The following is an 18,637-nucleotide window of genomic DNA, read 5'->3' as shown; positions in this document are numbered from 1 at the left end:
TCTTATTACAGAGGTAATGCAACAGTTTAATGCATATTCATAAAAGTTTATTCCATCTATTTGCAATTAAATCTGTACCCTTATAGTCACGTCAACTGTTTTCGGTGGCACTACACAACAAGTACCTGTTAAGGTTATGACAGGCTTGAAGAAAAGAAAGTACATCGAAATTAAAAGAAACTTTCGTGATAAAGCAAGTTATAACCTATTAATCAACTGCATCTCAAACCAGATACATGCGTCAGCTAATAATTTGTTTACAATAGTTGATACATGTTATGTTGTAGGGCTTTCAGAATGGACTTGAATTATAACCGCACATACTACGCGAAGAGCTAATTAAGGACAAGAAAATATGGAGCGGGGTAGTCACTTCGGAACCAACCTGTCTCACAGCTTCAGCATGCCTAGCCTTGCTGAAGGTAGCGAGCCTATCAGTGAAGCAGAAGAACTCCTTGAGGTATGTCATATATTTAATTTGTGAAAAAACCCACCTTTGTGTTGTACATGTATATGAAAATTTAAACACAATTTGACCACCTTTACAGTGAATAGGTGTAAGGCTTACTAGCTTACTGACAGAAAATAAACAGGAAAAAATTATAAAACACTACAGGCAGATATCTTATGATGGTCTATGTCTTTGTAGGTGAAAACACTGAAGGAGAGAGGAGATGAAGCCATGCACATCCATGACTATGGAGAAGCAATAAAACTTTACAACGAAGCTCTTGAGATAGATGACAAAAATGTAGACGTACTGATGGCTCGGACAGCTGCCTATCTTGAGGAGGGAGACTTCATCAAGGCTCTCCGTGATACAGAACAAATGATCCTGATTGAGGCAGACAACCCAGAGGTACTTGTTAGAGAGGGAGATACTCAGACATTGTGTCATGGAGTGATATTTAGTAGTCTATTAGGAGCGGGAAAATGTAACAGAGTCTGGTTTATCATATTGATACACTTTCCCTGTCAAAACATGATTTCTATTCTGTTACATGTATATAAAACTGTTTATATTCTGTTATAGATATATAAAACTGTTTATACTCTGTAACAGGTATATAAAACTGTTTATACTCTGTTACATGTATATAAAGCTGTTTCTACTCTGTTACAGGTATATACAGCTGTTTCTACTCTGTTACAGGTATATAAAGCTGTTTCTACTCTGTTACAGGTATATAAAGCTGTTTCTACTCTGTTATAGGTATATAAAGCTGTTTCTACTCTGTTACAGATATATAAAGCTGTTTCTACTTTGTTACAGGTATATAAAGCTGTTTCTACTCTGTTACAGATATATACAGCTGTTTCTACTCTGTTACAGGTATATAAAGCTGTTTCTACTCTGTTACAGGTATATAAAGCTGTTTCTACTCTGTTACAGGTATATAAAGCTGTTTCTACTCTGTTACAGGTATATAAAGCTGTTTCTACTCTGTTACAGATTTACAAATTACAAGGCATCACTCTTTTCCACATGCAACAAAATCGAGAGTCTATTAATGCCTTACTGACTGCTCTTGACCTTGACCCAGATAATGCTGAGGACATTACCGATCACATTGCTGCTGTGGTTGGCAACATCTGTAATCTATCTATAGACCTTGCAGAAACATTACTGGGTAAACATATTTTTTATATAATAAACTTTAGGCCTGGTTAATTTCATATTTCCAACTGCGTAAAATTGAATAGCTAAAATTGCCATTTTACCTTTTCCTGACTGAAATGGATTACGGATAGTCTTATTATTTGTATGCAAGTAAAAGTTCTTGCTTCAATTCTGCTTTGTGATTAAATAACATCTCTTTCATGTCATGTTGTGTAAATGTACTGTGTATTTTTTTCAAAGATATGGATGCTTACAAGAAGCTAAGTGAGGTTGGTGTATGCTTATTCCAGGCTAAGAAATATGATATTTGTGTCAAAGTGCTAGAGTCTGCTCAGAAGTTTCAAACAAATCAGAAGGGCATCACTATGCGTGTATTACTGACCATGGCAAATGCTCACTCAGCCATGAAGCACAGTGAGCAAGCCATCAGTCTGTATCAGGAGTGTCTGTCTACAGCCATCGCCACCCATGAACAGATCTATCAGACCAAAGCTCTGGTGAACATTGCTACATTATACCTGGAGAGTGGTGATCTACATCAGGCTATAGTGTATTATGAAAAGTTGTTACACCTCGAGTCAGAACTTATAGAGGAGTTTGGAACTGAGGATCATGTTCCCGACTTCTGGACACGAGAACTTCAGTGTGGCCTCCATCTGAATCTTAGCATAGCCTACAAGTCTATTGGTAACATGCACAGTGCTGTAGTGCATGCCAGACAGTACACAAATCTGCTGGACAAATACAACCTGACAGGCAAAATAATTGGTGAGTCATACCACAACGCAGGCATGCTGAATGAAATACTTGGAAATTACAGGGAGGCCTTGAAAAATTATGAGATGTATCTTAAAACCTCAAAAGAAGCTGGAGATAAGAAAGGGGTGGCTCAGGCGTATGGGTGCCTGGGCAGTGTGTATGCAGCTCTGCGCAACTGGAAACTGTCTGTTACATATCATGATCAATACATTTCAATCGCTGATAAATCAAATGACACTAGAATGATGATGATCTCCAGAGAAATGTTGGCTGACACATACATGTTGAAGGGAGACTCTGAGGCAGCAGTGCTGCAGTACGAAGCCATGTATAAAACATGTATAAGGACAGACTATCGCGGAAAGGCTACTGCTTTGTGTAAAATTGGTAACGCCTTTCGTGACCTGAAGAGGAACCAGTATAGTATACATTACTATGAGCAGGCCTATGATCTCGCTCAAGACTACTTATTTTCTGATATTCAGACACTGTGTGAATTCAACATTGCCTGCATCAAACAACAATCAACACAAATGATGGACATTGAGCTAGCCAGGAAGTATTTTTCAAAACTAATTCCATTTCTAGAAATGAAAATCCGTGAACATCTGGATGAGGACACACATTGTCCATCAGAGTACCACCAACAGTTAGTCAAGTGTTACGATGGTATGCAATGTGTTCTTGCCAAACTGGGCAATAAGGATGAATGTCTACAATTTGCGGAGATGTACCGACGGCGTCATCTGACCCAGCAGGCTGGCTATTTGGGGTCGCTGTCCTCCGGACTTACCGGATACAGTCATGGGTCAGTGCTTGAAGTGTGGACTCTGGACCGTATCAACCGAGTAGTGAGCCAACAGAGTGCTTATATTCTGTACTACTCCCTCATCAACAGTCACTTATTACTTTGGGTGATAGCACCTGGTCAGGGCATTGTCAGGTTCTACTCTCGCAAGGCAGACGATGACATGGACATGGTAGAGCAGGTCAGTGTCACTCCATACTCAACTAAAGGGGAACACATGGTGATCTGGATGTTGTAAAATTTCATTTATTCTTCTCTCATTTGACATTCAAACTTATCAATGAAAATGAATGTCTTTTGGCAATGAGTTGCAGCCACATACTTGTTTTTGGGATGATTAGGGAATCGTCTTCAGTAGTGATACTTCTTGTGATTGTTGTGTAGTCGGTTTTCAGGATTGTCCAGTCGGTGAATGAATCAAATTAACAAGGGAACATTAGGTTTATACACATTAGAAATATTGTTATCTAGTTCACAGCCTTGAATATATTTTATAGCCATACATGTCATATGTAACCGTACAATAAAATCTTTCTTTTACAAGCCACAGTTTAAATGGAATGTCAAATGTCCTGTACATAATGTTGTTACGGCATTGTAAATTCTAAAACTTAGTAAGGGATTTTCAACAAGAATACATATTTTTGTGGCAGGTCATACAAACTGATATAACATTAGCTTAGTGTCATATCACATTGAGGTCTAGATTTATCATCTTGTCTAAAAATCAGGTATATATGTCATAGAATGTAGACTTCATATTATAGGTCAAATGATGGATAGAGATACTAATGATGTCAGGTCATTATTAAGTCTGGTTTAAACAATCAGAGATAAATGCTTTTACAGGTAAAAGACACCCTAGATGAGCTGAGGACATATACAGATCATAAGTCTTTACAAAACTCATGTGAGAACAGATGCTTGCCTCCAAAAGATCTTGAACTGGAATTAGTAAGGAAAAAGAACATGATGTTAGGGAAATCAGATGGTAAATCACAAAAGTCAGACGAGGATAAATCCGTGGATATTCCTTTGAAAACACCAGCTCGCCGGCTGTTTGATCTTTTACTGGCACCGGTGGAGGATATCCTGATAAAATTGGAGTCTAAGAGTCCACTCATCATTGTTCCAGACAAATATCTCCACCACTGTCCGTTTGGAATCCTGCAGGACTGGTACTCCAGGTAATCATCTCAATATCATATCACATACCCACTGTCCTTGTAGAAACCTACATCCACTGACTCACTGTCCCTGTAGAAACCTACATCAACTGACCCACTGTCCCTGTAGAAACCTACATCCACTGACTCACTGTCCCTGTAGAAACTTACATCCATTGACTCACTGTCCCTGTAGAAACTTACATCCACTGACTCACTGTTCCTGTAGAAACCTACATCAACTGACCCACTGTCCCTGTAGAAACCTACATCCACTGACTCACTGTCCCTGTAGAAACTAACATCCACTGACTCACTGTCCCTGTAGAAACTAACATCCACTGACTCACTGTCCCTGTAGAAACCTACGTCCACTGACTCACTGTCCCTGTAGAAACCTACATCAACTGACCCACTGTCCCTGTAGAAACCTACATCAACTGACCCACTGTCCCTGTAGAAACCTACATCCACTGACTCACCGTCCCTGTAGAAACATACATCCACTGACTCGTAGAAACCTACATCCACTGACCCACTGTCCCTGTAGCAACCAGCATCCACAGACCCATTGTACTCTAGCAACCAGCATTCACAGACCCATTGTACTGTAGCAACCGGCATCCACTGACCCACTGTACTGTAGCAACCTGTATCTAGAGATAAAGTGATTGTGTTAACCCACTTCTGTGTTATTCATTAGGATTGGTAGTCAATATGACTTGTACAACTAAATGATGTTACTGTGTACTTTGATTGTAGGTATTTGTATGACCGGTTTCGCATTACTTACCTCCCAAGTCTGCTTGCATTGGAGAAAGTTGTTCATAATGAACTGAATCACCTACGAGCTAAGGATGATTTGGAGTTTGAACGGACTCAGGCACGAAAGGGTGGGCTCAGTAAGGTATTATCACTGATGCTGCCGTCAGCTAGTACAACTCCAGGGGAAAACTCCAGTGTGTTGTCATCAGAAGCAATTTTTGACCTTAAAAAAGTGTCCAACCCTCGACTAGTGACTTCCAATATGTCAAGAACAAAAACACCAGTCAGAGACAATACAAAGCTGACAGACGAAGTCAGTAAAAAGACAACGCGGCAGTCAACACAGATATTACCGGGAATCTCAGAGTTTTCTGGCACGGACACAGCCAGTTTACAACATATACCTGTAGTGTCACTCTCCCAACAGGTAGCAGCACCACCAGCAGTAGGTAACCCTGTTCTCCCAGACAAAATGCTAAACATCCACAACTATTCAACTCTTACAACAAGGACCTCCACTGGTACAGATATTACCACCTCATCACAATGTGTCACACAGTTTGAGCAGGTTTCCAGTCATGACAGATGTATGGTGATTGGAAATCCTCAGCTCCCAGAAAAGTAAGTTAGGGAGATACTACAGTTCCCAGGGGGATACTACAGTTCCCAGAAAAGTAAGTTAGGGAGATACTACAGTTCCCAGGGAGATACTACAGTTCCCAGAAAAGTAAGTTAGGGAGATACTACAGTTCCCAGGGAGATACTACAGTTCCCAGGGAGATACTACAGTTCCCAGGGAGATACTACAGTTCCCAGAAAGGTAAGTTAGGGAGATACTACAGTTCCCAGGGAGATACTACAGTTCCCAGTTCCCAGGGAAAAAGAAAAGTAGATACTACAGTTCCCAGGGAGATACTACAGTTCCCAGGGAGATACTACAGTTCCCAGGGAGATACTACAGTTCCCAGGGGGATACTACAGTTCCCAGGGAGATACTACAGTTCCCAGGGGGATACTACAGTTCCCAGGGAGATACTACAGTTCCCAGGGAGATACTACAGTTCCCAGAAAAGTAAGTTAGGGAGATACTACAGTTCCCAGAAAAGTAAGTTAGGGAGATACTACAGTTCCCAGAAAAGTAAGTTAGTGAGATACTACAGTTCCCAGGGAGATACTACAGTTCCCAGGGAGATACTACAGTTCCCAGAAAAGTAAGTTAGGGAGATACTACAGTTCCCAGGGAGATACTACAGTTCCCAGGGAGATACTACAGTTCCCAGAAAAGTAAGTTAGGGAGATACTACAGTTCCCAGGGAGATACTACAGTTCCCAGAAAAGTAAGTTAGGGAGATACTACAGTTCCCAGAAAAGTAAGTTAGGGAGATACTACAGTTCCCAGAAAAGTAAGTTAGGGAGATACTACAGTTCCCAGAAAAGTAAGTTAGGGAGATACTACAGTTCCCAGGGAGATACTACAGTTCCCAGAAAAGTAAGTTAGGGAGATACTACAGTTCCCAGGAAAATACTACAGCTCCCAGGTAAGAGATACTACAGTTCCCAGAAAAGTAAGTTAGGGAGATACTACAGTTCCCAGGGATACTACAGTTCCCAGAAAAGTAAGTTAGGGAGATACTACAGTTCCCAGGGGGATACTACAGGTAAGTTAGGGAGATACTACAGTTCCCAGGGGGATACTACAGTTCCCAGAAAAGTAAGTTAGGGAGATACTACAGTTCCCAGAAAAGTAAGTTAGGGAGATACTACAGTTCCCAGGGAGATACTACAGTTCCCAGAAAAGTAAGTTAGGGAGATACTACAGTTCCCAGAAAAGGTTAGATACTACAGTTCCCAGAAAAGTAAGTTAGGGAGATACTACAGTTCCCAGGGAGATACTACAGTTCCCAGGGAGATACTACAGTTCCCAGAAAAGTAAGTTAGGGAGATACTACAGTTCCCAGAAAAGTAAGTTAGGGAGATACAGTTCCCAGAAAAGTAAGTTAGGGAGATACTACAGTTCCCAGAAAAGTAAGTTAGGGAGATACTACAGTTCCCAGGGAGATACTACAGTTCCCAGAAAAGTAAGTTAGGGAGATACTACAGTTCCCAGGGAGATACTACAGTTCCCAGAAAAGTAAGTTAGGGAGATACTACAGTTCCCAGAAAAGTAAGTTAGGGAGATACTACAGTTCACAGGGAGATAATACAGTTCCCAGAAAAGTAAGGTAGGGAGATACTACAGTTCCCAGAAAAGAAGTTAGGGAGATACTACAGTTCCCAGGGAGATACTACAGTTCCCAGAAAAGTAAGTTAGGGAGATACTACAGTTCCCAGAAAAGAAGTTAGGGAGATACTACAGTTCCCAGAAAAGTAAGTTAGGGACATACTACAGTTCCCAGGGAGATACTACAGTTCCCAGAAAAGTAAGTTAGGGAGATACTACAGTTCCCAGGGAGATACTACAGTTCCCAGAAAAGTAAGTTAGGGAGATACTACAGTTCCCAGAAAAGTAAGTTAGGGAGATACTACAGTTCCCAGGGAGATACTACAGTTCCCAGGGAGATACTACAGTTCCCAGAAAAGTAAGTTAGGGAGATACTACAGTTCCCAGGGAGATACTACAGTTCCCAGAAAAGTAAGTTAGGGAGATACTACAGTTCCCAGGGAGATACTACAGTTCCCAGAAAAGTAAGCTAGGGAGATACTACAGTTCCCAGAAAAGTAAGTTAGGGAGATACTACAGTTCCCAGGGAGATAGTACAGCTCCCAGAAAAGTAAGTTAGGGAGATACTACAGTTCCCAGGGAGATACTACAGCTCCCAGAAAGGTAAGTTAGGGACATACTACAGTTCCCAGGGAGATACTACAGTTCCCAGAAAAGTAAGTTAGGGATACTAGATACTACAGTTCCCAGAAAAGTAAGTTAGGGAGATACTACAGTTCCCAGAAAAGTAAGTTAGGGAGATACTACAGTTCCCAGAAAAGTAAGTTCGGGAGATACTACAGTTCCCAGGGAGATACTACAGTTCCCAGAAAAGTAAGTTAGGGAGATACTACAGTTCCCAGGGAGATACTACAGTTCCCAGAAAAGTAAGTTAGGGAGATACTACAGTTCCCAGAAAAGGAGATACTACAGTTCCCAGAGAGATACTACAGTTCCCAGAAAAGTAAGTTAGGGACATACTACAGTTCCCAGAGATACTACAGTTCCCAGGGAGATTACAGTTCCCAGAAAAGTAAGTTAGGGAGATACTACAGTTCCCAGAAAGGTAAGTTAGGGAGATACTACAGTTCCCAGGGAGATACTACAGTTCCCAGAAAAGTAAGTTAGGGAGATACTACAGTTCCCAGAAAAGTAAGTTAGGGAGATACTACAGTTCCCAGAAAAGTAAGTTAGGGAGATACTACAGTTCCCAGAAAAGTAAGTTAGGGAGATACTACAGTTACAGTTCCAGAAAAGTAAGTTAGGGAGAGGGACATACTACAGTTCCCAGGGAGATACTACAGTTCCCAGAAAAGTAAGTTAGGGAGATACTACAGTTCCCAGAAAAGTAAGTTAGGGAGATACTACAGTTCCCAGAAAAGTAAGTTAGGGAGATACTACAGTTCCCAGAAAAGTAAGTTAGGGAGATACTATGTTGCTTTATGAATGACATCTGAGACAGCAATTAATGCAGTCCTATTTTAGTGCAATACTTTGGGTGTAAACAGCACTTAAATAAATTTACCACCAAAATAGATTCACCACTAAAATATGTGTGTTTGAAATACATGAGAAAGGTTCAACTTCCATTTCTATACAGTATACCTAAAGGACTTCCTTTCCTGTTGACCTGTCTACCTGTATTATGTATGTAACAGGCGTTTTACAGATCAAAAGTGTACTTGCAGGTTACTGTTACATGGACGTGAGTGGCGCCCCTCCCTGTTGGATCTGGATTGGGCACATCAGGAGTGTAAAACTGTTGCCTCGTATTTAGATGTAGATGCTATCACAGGTCCTGAGGCAACTAAAGCACGCTTCCTTCAGGATGCACCAAAGGCCACTGTGCTGCACATAGGTACTGCTCTTTAAAGACTGTACAATCTAAAATGCTGTATCACTTTTGCTGATATATATATATACGGTTTAAGTTGTTATTTTTGAAGAGTTCTATGATGCATTAATTTTGGAGATTTAAGAAACCATACAACTATATATATCTTGAAAATATCATCAATGAACAGAAAATAGTCCTTTCATGACGTTCCTCATTGGAAAATCAAAGCAAATTGCATCTTTTTTATGTTTTCAAACAAATGACATAAGAAATAATTCAGTTTGATGCATCAGAAAATTCACGTCTGAAAAAATGTGTCAACTGTTTATGTCACATTCTGGCTATTATCACATTTTCTCTTGACAGTTGGAACATGGTATTTAGCAGTTTTGCTTGTCTTTTGTGTTCAGTGTCTAATACTGTGTTAAAATTCCTTTATATAAAACGTGATACATGTCCATTGAGTAATGACAAGACCTGATTTCATGCAGCTTCATTACTTCGTGTTTTCAGCTACGTATGGATGTTTCAAGGAAGGATTGCTGGTGTTGAGCCCCAGCCCTGTCCAGCTGGTGGAGGGTCCCCCTAAGGAGCCATCCTATCTGGTCACTGTAGAAGATATTCTAGATCTGAAGTTGTCAGCAGAACTGGTCACACTAAATGTAGGTTATAGTCCCTACAGACTTAAAGAGACCATCAACCCTGGTTATGAGCTGGCTAGTGCATTCCTTGCAGCAGGTAAGGGCATTCTTGCCACTTATCAATTCTTTGATCTCGATGGTATTTGTCAAGTTATCTTAAATAATCTTTGTAACAATGATAACATAAAACATGTATTTAGTTCAATGGTATGTAAAAAGTTCAGATAGAGTTTCTGAAAGCAGACAACCAGAATCAAAATTATTGCTATAGCTGTGATCTCTTATCCTTTTACAATAAAATCAATTAAAAGTTGATATCCTTTAAGAAGAATTATTCAGTTTGTATTGTTACCAATTTATTCCCTGGCCATGCTGGGATGAATGACTTCCAAGACCATAGATTTCTAATGAAACCATAAGGCCTTTTCAAAGGTTATTTGATTTATAGAAAAGACATTCTTATAACACTAGTAGAAAATTAGAGTGTGAAGTTTCAATGACTGCAAAGTCAACTTATAGTTCTTATAACACAGTGGAAGTTTATAGTGAGAAGGGAACAAGGCGGTTCTTTAACAGCTCCTTGTCCTAGTCCTGTAGCACATATAACTGATGACTGACATTATGATCATCTATGTACTGATACAGGGGCAGAGTGTGTACTTCTGTATGCCTGGCCTTTACCTAATGAGACTGTGAACAAGTTCTACTTCCACTTCTATGCCAATCTCCAGACTGGGTCTTTTTTGACGACGGCGACGACTGCTGCTCTTCAGGCTGTTAAGGAGGATAACAGGTCAGCTTGTATATTATTCACTTCTTGTACATGAAGTAAGCATATTATTAATGGTTTAATGTTGCAGCTGATTATATACATATATTGTTGTCTATGCGGCCAGTTTCTCCCAGACGTATATGCCTTCATTTGTTTGACTGGACGGGATGACACCAGTCACTGCTAAAGGTTTGTAATCTGTTTGACAAGTAGTTAAAGGGATGAATTTAGCCATTCCAGAAGTTCTCATACTTTGGAATGCTGTGTATAAATCCCTGTCAATATTGCCATTGTATTCAGATTCAGTGAGACTTACTTCTGGTGTCCATTGTATACAGGTTCAGTGAGGCTTACTTCTGGTGTCCATTGTACACAGGTTCAGTGAGACTTACTTCTGGTGTCCATTGTATACAGGTTCAGTGAGGCTTACTTCTGGTGTCCATTGTATATAGGTTCAGTGAAGCTTACTTCTGGTGTCCATTGTACACAGGTTCAGTGAGACTTACTTCTGGTGTCCATTGTATATAGGTTCAGTGAGGCTTACTTCTGGTGTCCATTGTACACAGGTTCAGTGAGACTTACTTCTGGTGTCCATTGTATACAGGTTCAGTGAGGCTTAATTCTGGTGTCCATTGTATATAGGTTCAGTGAGGCTTACTTCTGGTGTCCATTGTATACAGGTTCAGTGAGGCTTACTTCTGGTGTCCATTGTATACAGGTTCAGTGAGGCTTACTTCTGGTGTCCATTGTATATAGGTTCAGTGAGACTTACTTCTGGTGTCCATTGTATACAGGTTCAGTGAGACTTACTTCTGGTGTCCATTTATCTTGGTGGGTAAGGATGTGATGGTTAACTTGAAGGACATCCGACACTCACAGCTGGACCAGACACTTGATAGAACAGAGAAGTCTGTAGAAGAAGAACTGGGAAAGGAAATTCTCAACCCCAAGTCCTCCTTGCCCAAAGGTAAGGTATTATGTAATCAAAGGAGCTATTTATTCTACCACCAACATTCAGTATTGCTATTCTTAGAAGTCTTGATAACAACTGTAATTTGTGGTCAGTCTAAATCTGATCAGTAAACAAACCCTGACCTCTATATAACTAACTTATTGTTGTGTGTAATGTCGTGACCTTTTGATAACACTTTGACAGTCATGCTTATAGCTATAGCTGGTGTTGTTTACAGTATGTGTCTGGTGTTGTTAGTATGTGTCTGATCTTGTTTACAGTATGTGTCTGGTGTTGTTTACAGTATGTGTCCGTGTTGTTTACAATATGTGTCTGGTGTTGTTTACAGTATGTGTCTGGTTTTGTTTACAGTATGTGTCTGGTGTTGTTTATAATATGTGTCTGGTGTTGTTTACAGTATGTGTCTGATCTTGTTTACAGTATTTGTTTACAGTATGTGTCTGATCTTGTTTACAGTATGTGTCTGATCTTGTTTACAGTATGTGTCTGGTGTTTACAGTATGTGTTTGGTGTTATTTACAGTATGTGTCTGGTGTTGTTTACAATATGTGTCTGATCTTGTTTACAGTATGTGTCTGATCTTGTTTACAGTATGTGTCTTATCTTGTTTACAGTATGTGTCTGATCTTGTTTACAGTATGTGTCTGATCTTGTTTACAGTATGTGACAGATCTTGTTTACAGTATGTGTCTGATCTTGTTTACAGTATGTGTCTGGTGTTTACAGTATGTGTTTGGTGTTATTTACAGTATGTGTCTGGTGTTGTTTACAATATGTGTCTGATCTTGTTTACAGTATGTGTCTGATCTTGTTTACAGTATGTGTCTTATCTTGTTTACAGTATGTGTCTGATCTTGTTTACAGTATGTGTCTGATCTTGTTTACAGTATGTGACAGATCTTGTTTACGGTATGTGTCTGATCTTATTTACAGTATGTGTCTGGTGGGTGTTGTTTACAGTATGTGTCTAATCTTGTTTACAGTATGTGACTGATCTTGTTTACAGTATGTGTCTGATCTTATTTACAGTATGTGTCTGGTGTTGTTTACAGTATGTGTCTCATCTTGTTTACAATATGTGTCTGGTGTTGTTTACAGTATGTGTCTGGTGTTGTTTACAGTATGTGTCTGATCTTGTTTACAGTATTTATTTACAGTATGTGTCTGGTGTTGTTTACAGTATGTGTCTGGTGTTGTTTACAGTATGTGTCTCATCTTGTTTACAGTATGTGTCTTATCTTGTTTACAGTATGTGTCTGATCTTATTTACAGTATGTGTCTGGTGTTGTTTACAGTATGTGTCTCATCTTGTTTACAATATGTGTCTGGTGTTGTTTACAGTATGTGTCTGGTGTTGTTTACAGTATGTGTCTGATCTTGTTTACAGTATGTGTCTGGTGTTGTTTACAGTATGTGACTGATGTTGCTTACAGTTTGTGTCTGGTGTTGTTTACAGTATGTGACTGATGTTGTTTACAGTATGTGTCTGATCTTGTTTACAGTATGTGTCTGATCTTGTTTACAGTATTTGTCTGGTGTTGTTTACAATATGTGTCTGGTCTTGTTTACAGTATGTGTCTGGTGTTGTTTACAGTATGTGACTGGTGTCGTTTACAGTATGTGACTGATGTTGTTTACAGTATGTGTCTGATCTTGTTTACAGTATTTGTTTACAGTATGTGTCTCATCTTGTTTACGGTATGTGTCTGATCTTGTTTACAGTATGTGTTTGGTGTTATTTACAGTATGTGTCTGGTGTTGTTTACAATATGTGTCTGATCTTGTTTACAGTATGTGTCTGATCTTGTTTACAGTATGTGTCTTATCTTGTTTACAGTATGTGTCTGATCTTGTTTACAGTATGTGTCTGATCTTGTTTACAGTATGTGACAGATCTTGTTTACAGTATGTGTCTGATCTTGTTTACAGTATGTGTCTGGTGTTTACAGTATGTGTTTGATGTTATTTACAGTATGTGTCTGGTGTTGTTTACAATATGTGTCTGATCTTGTTTACAGTATGTGTCTGATCTTGTTTACAGTATGTGTCTTATCTTGTTTACAGTATATGTCTGATCTTGTTTACAGTATGTGTCTGATCTTGTTTACAGTATGTGACAGATCTTGTTTACAGTATGTGTCTGATCTTATTTACAGTATGTGTCTGGTGGGTGTTGTTTACAGTATGTGTCTAATCTTGTTTACAGTATGTGACTGATCTTGTTTACAGTATGTGTCTGATCTTATTTACAGTATGTGTCTGGTGTTGTTTACAGTATGTGTCTCATCTTGTTTACAATATGTGTCTGGTGTTGTTTACAGTATGTGTCTGGTGTTGTTTACAGTATGTGTCTGATCTTGTTTACAGTATTTATTTACAGTATGTGTCTGGTGTTGTTTACAGTATGTGTCTGGTGTTGTTTACAGTATGTGTCTCATCTTGTTTACAGTATGTGTCTTATCTTGTTTACAGTATGTGTCTGATCTTATTTACAGTATGTGTCTGGTGTTGTTTACAGTATGTGTCTCATCTTGTTTACAATATGTGTCTGGTGTTGTTTACAGTATGTGTCTGGTGTTGTTTACAGTATGTGTCTGATCTTGTTTACAGTATGTGTCTGGTGTTGTTTACAGTATGTGACTGATGTTGCTTACAGTTTGTGTCTGGTGTTGTTTACATTATGTGATTGATGTTGTTTACAGTATGTGTCTGATCTTGTTTACAGTATGTGTCTGATCTTGTTTACAGTATTTGTCTGGTGTTGTTTACAATATGTGTCTGGTGTTGTTTACAGTATGTGTCTGGTGTTGTTTACAGTATGTGACTGGTGCCGTTTACAGTATGTGACTGATGTTGTTTACAGTATGTGTCTGATCTTGTTTACAGTATTTGTTTACAGTATGTGTCTCATCTTGTTTACGGTATGTGTCTGATCTTGTTTACAGTATGTGTCTGGTGTTTACAGTATGTGTCTGATCTTGTTTACAGTATGTGTCTGATCTTGTTTACAGTATGTGTCTGATCTTGTTTACAGTGCCTGTGAGAGAGGAGCACCTGTTAACACTTCAGTCACTTTTAGGAACTGTATTGTATCATCATTCCAAACAGCCAAATGTTGTCCCAGAGCTGATAGATCTGGTAAGTCTCTAGCCCTTAATCATACTTTAGTTCATTCTGTGCTTTTGGAAGGAAAATTATTTGTATACATTCTTAAATTTTAAAGCTGCAGAATCATTTCAGTGACTAATTTCACAATTTAATCTGGTTAGAACTGTTTGGTTTTATTTAAATGATGCACTCCTGTTGTCTATAAGTATCGATATCTATTATTATCACCTTTATACCTATGTCTGTCAGGTAGAATTATACTTACACCTTTATACCTATGTCTGTCAGGTAGAATTATACTTACACCTTTATACCTATGTCTGTCTGGTAGAATTATACTTATCACCTTTATACCTATGTCTGTCAGGTAGAATTATACTTATCACCTTTATACCTATGTCTGTCAGGTAGAATTATACTTATCACCTTTATACCTATGTCTGTCAGGTAGAATTATACTTATCACCTTTATACCTATGTCTGTCAGGTAGAATTATACTTATCACCTTTATACCTATGTCTGTCAGGTAGAATTATACTTATCACCTTTATACCTATGTCTGTCAGGTAGAATTATACTTACACCTTTATACCTATGTCTGTCAGGTAGAATTATACTTACACCTTTATACCTATGTCTGTCAGGTAGAATTATACTTACACCTTTATACCTATATCTGTCAGGTAGAATTATACTTATCACCTTTATACCTATGTCTGTCAGGTAGAATTATACTTACACCTTTATACCTATATCTGTCAGGTAGAATTATACTTATCACCTTTATACCTATGTCTGTCAGGTAGAATTATACTTACACCTTTATACCTATGTCTGTCAGGTAGAATTATACTTATCACCTTTATACCTATGTCTGTCAGGTAGAATTATACTTACACCTTTATGCCTATGTCTGTCAGGTAGAATTATACTTACACCTTTATGCCTATGTCTGTCAGGTAGAATTATACTTACACCTTTATACCTATGTCTGTCAGGTAGAATTATACTTATCACCTTTATGTCTACCACCTTTATACCTATGTCTGTCAGGTAGAATTATACTTACACCTTTATGCCTATGTCTGTCAGGTAGAATTATACTTATCACCTTTATACCTATGTCTGTCAGGTAGAATTATACTTATCACCTTTATACCTATGTCTGTCAGGTAGAATTATACTTACACCTTTATGCCTATGTCTGTCAGGTAGAATTATACTTACACCTTTATACCTATGTCTGTCAGGTAGAATTATACTTACACCTTTATACCTATGTCTGTCAGGTAGAATTATACTTACACCTTTATACCTATGTCTGTCAGGTAGAATTATACTTATCACCTTTATACCTATGTCTGTCAGGTAGAATTATACTGATCACCTTTATACCTATGTCTGTCAGGCAGAATTATACTTATCACCTTTATACCTATGTCTGTCAGGTAGAATTATACTTACACCTTTATACCTATGTCTGTCAGGTAGAATTATACTTACACCTTTATACCTATGTCTGTCAGGTAGAATTATACTTACACCTTTATACCTATGTCTGTCAGGTAGAATTATACTTACACCTTTATACCTATGTCTGTCAGGTAGAATTATACTTACACCTTTATACCTATGTCTGTCAGGTAGAATTATACTTATCACCTTTATACCTATGTCTGTCAGGTAGAATTATACTTATCACCTTTATGCCTATGTCTGTCAGGTAGAATTATACTTATCACCTTTATACCTATGTCTGTCAGGTAGAATTATACTTACACCTTTATGCCTATGTCTGTCAGGTAGAATTATACTTATCACCTTTATACCTATGTCTGTCAGGTAGAATTATACTTACACCTTTATACCTATATCTGTCAGGTAGAATTATACTTATCACCTTTATACCTATATCTGTCAAATCCACCCAGTTATTAGTGCCCTAAATGAGAGAGACACATGCATAGCTATAGTGCCCAGTTGTTATCATAGTGTCTCTTTTCTGTCAAACACTTTCATCACAAAAGATGATACAAAAATCAGGGTTTATTTAACTCTTGTAATTCGCTGTTATATGTAGAAGTGAAACAGTCTAAGCAAACAAATTACAAAGGTCAAGGTCGTTTTCTGAGAAATTAAATAGGGGAAATGCTGTACTCAGGAGTGTGATCTTGTAGTCCCAGAGTAACAGCTGGAGTAACTGTCTGCTTTCAATGGAAATTTACCATTGCATGTCGATAAGGTAAAAAAAGAACTTGAAGATTGTTAATTATGATAGTGTGAGATGTAATTATGATGTGTTTCTTTGTGCCTAGCTGGACAGTTCACTGAAGAGACTCCACACAGAGGAGCTCAACCAACAGACAACAAACTTGTCAAAACACCTGACAGGAAGTATTGGTGGCCTTGACCTGCTCAAGTGTCTCGGCTTCCACTTCCAGGCCAAAGGCTCCACCCTGGCTGACCCCTACGTCGTGTATCCTCACTGGAACAGGGACGAACTGCTGGTCCCTACATATGATGCCCTAAGGGCCGTTAGTGGTAAGTCTGAGGGCCGCTAGTGGTAGGTCTGAGGGCCGTTAGTGGTAAGTCTAAGGGCCGTTAGTGGTAAGTCTGAGGGCCATTAGTGGTAAGTTGAAGGGGCTATTAGTGGTAAATCTAAGAGACGTTAGTGGTAAGTCTAAGGGCCGTTAGTGGTAAATCTAAGAGACGTTAGTGGTAGGTCTGAGGGCCGTTAGTGGTAAGTCTAAGGGCCGTTAGTGGTAAGTCTGAGGGCCATTAGTGGTAAGTTGAAGGGGCTATTAGTGGTAAATCTAAGAGACGTTAGTGGTAAGTCTAAGGGCCGTTAGTGGTAATTCTGAGGGCCATTAGTGGTAAGTTGAAGGGGCTATTAGTGGTAAATCTAAGAGACGTTAGTGGTAAGTCTAAGGGCCGTTAGTGGTAAGTCTGAGAGCCGTTAGTGGTAAGTTGAAGGGGCTATTAGTGGTAAATCTAAAGGCCATTAGTGGTAAGTCTAAGGGCTGTTAGTGGTAAATCTAAGGGCCGTTAGTGGTAGTTAGTGGTAAGTCGAGAGAATCTCGGACCAGTCTACAGAGGGTTAGTGGTCTTTACTACTGCACCTTCATATTTTACTAAAATTTACTGTTTGACTCAGTGAGATACTTTGGATTGATGTAACCTGTCACCTTTAGATACTTTGGATTGATGTAACCTGTCACCTTTAGATGTTCTACAACTGATATTACTTGTGCTTATGTTAATACATTCAGTGTTGAGTTTTGGAAAAAATGTGATACTTTTAGAAAAAAAATGTTTGTAACCATTCTTTGTTGGTCAGCCATTTAGACTGTCATAAGGATAACAATACAGAAATGCCTGAATTTTCCTGTAGAAATCTGCTGGTAATTATTACAGAGGTACTCAACAAAATATTACCTGATTCAAATTCTACAGTATTTTTAACTGAAAGCTTTATAACAGTGATGTCTGTTGTTGATTAAGCCATTCCTGTTGTGATGATCTATATTAACTTCATAACCAATAAGAAATAATGTGTTTCAGAGATCACAAGGGATACTACATGTACAGAGAGGATCCACAACATGCTTCCATTGTCTCAGGACACCATATCTCTAATCATTGATCTGGTATGTCCAAGTCCAGTGTGACATTCACCACTTCTTATACCTGTAATACAACTAAAAGTCATTCACCACTACATGTATTGAAGATTTACTACAACTGTACATTAATTTTTCATAATATCATGATCCTTAGATATAATACAACTACATGTATACACACTAATGTTTGACCACTAGATATCTGTACAGTAGATTTAGTGTCACTAATCTATCACAACCTTGTGGTATATATACAATAAAGTTATGTACTGTTATCACAGCTCTAACCACCTGTTATCACAGCTCTAACCACCTGTTATCACAGCTATAACCACCATTATATTGTGAAGAGTTCTGATATTC

General features: G+C 38.7%; 1 protein-coding gene across 1 annotated transcript in view; it reads left to right on the top strand.

The window, feature by feature from the left end:
• Positions 1-355: 355 nt before the first annotated feature.
• The window catches only part of LOC132561288 (tetratricopeptide repeat protein 28-like), a 29,335-nt gene continuing 11,053 nt past the window's right edge, over positions 356-18,637 (top strand). The window contains exons 1-13 of the mRNA XM_060226015.1: positions 356-460; positions 650-859; positions 1,454-1,631; positions 1,862-3,369; positions 4,038-4,375; positions 5,117-5,740; positions 9,008-9,177; positions 9,670-9,894; positions 10,443-10,590; positions 11,364-11,536; positions 14,577-14,680; positions 16,967-17,192; positions 18,213-18,298. Of these exons, the coding sequence (XP_060081998.1) occupies positions 356-460; positions 650-859; positions 1,454-1,631; positions 1,862-3,369; positions 4,038-4,375; positions 5,117-5,740; positions 9,008-9,177; positions 9,670-9,894; positions 10,443-10,590; positions 11,364-11,536; positions 14,577-14,680; positions 16,967-17,192; positions 18,213-18,298 (4,095 nt within the window). The remainder of the gene's footprint in view (positions 461-649; positions 860-1,453; positions 1,632-1,861; positions 3,370-4,037; positions 4,376-5,116; positions 5,741-9,007; positions 9,178-9,669; positions 9,895-10,442; positions 10,591-11,363; positions 11,537-14,576; positions 14,681-16,966; positions 17,193-18,212; positions 18,299-18,637) is intronic.

This window comes from Ylistrum balloti, unplaced genomic scaffold, assembly GCF_031769215.1.
Source record: "Ylistrum balloti isolate Yb309-2 unplaced genomic scaffold, AGI_CSIRO_Ybal_v1 Utg371186, whole genome shotgun sequence".
Lineage (NCBI taxonomy): Eukaryota > Metazoa > Mollusca > Bivalvia > Pectinida > Pectinidae > Ylistrum > Ylistrum balloti.
The sequence above is the reverse complement of the archived record's forward strand: the minus strand, read 5'-3'. Positions and strand labels throughout refer to the sequence as shown.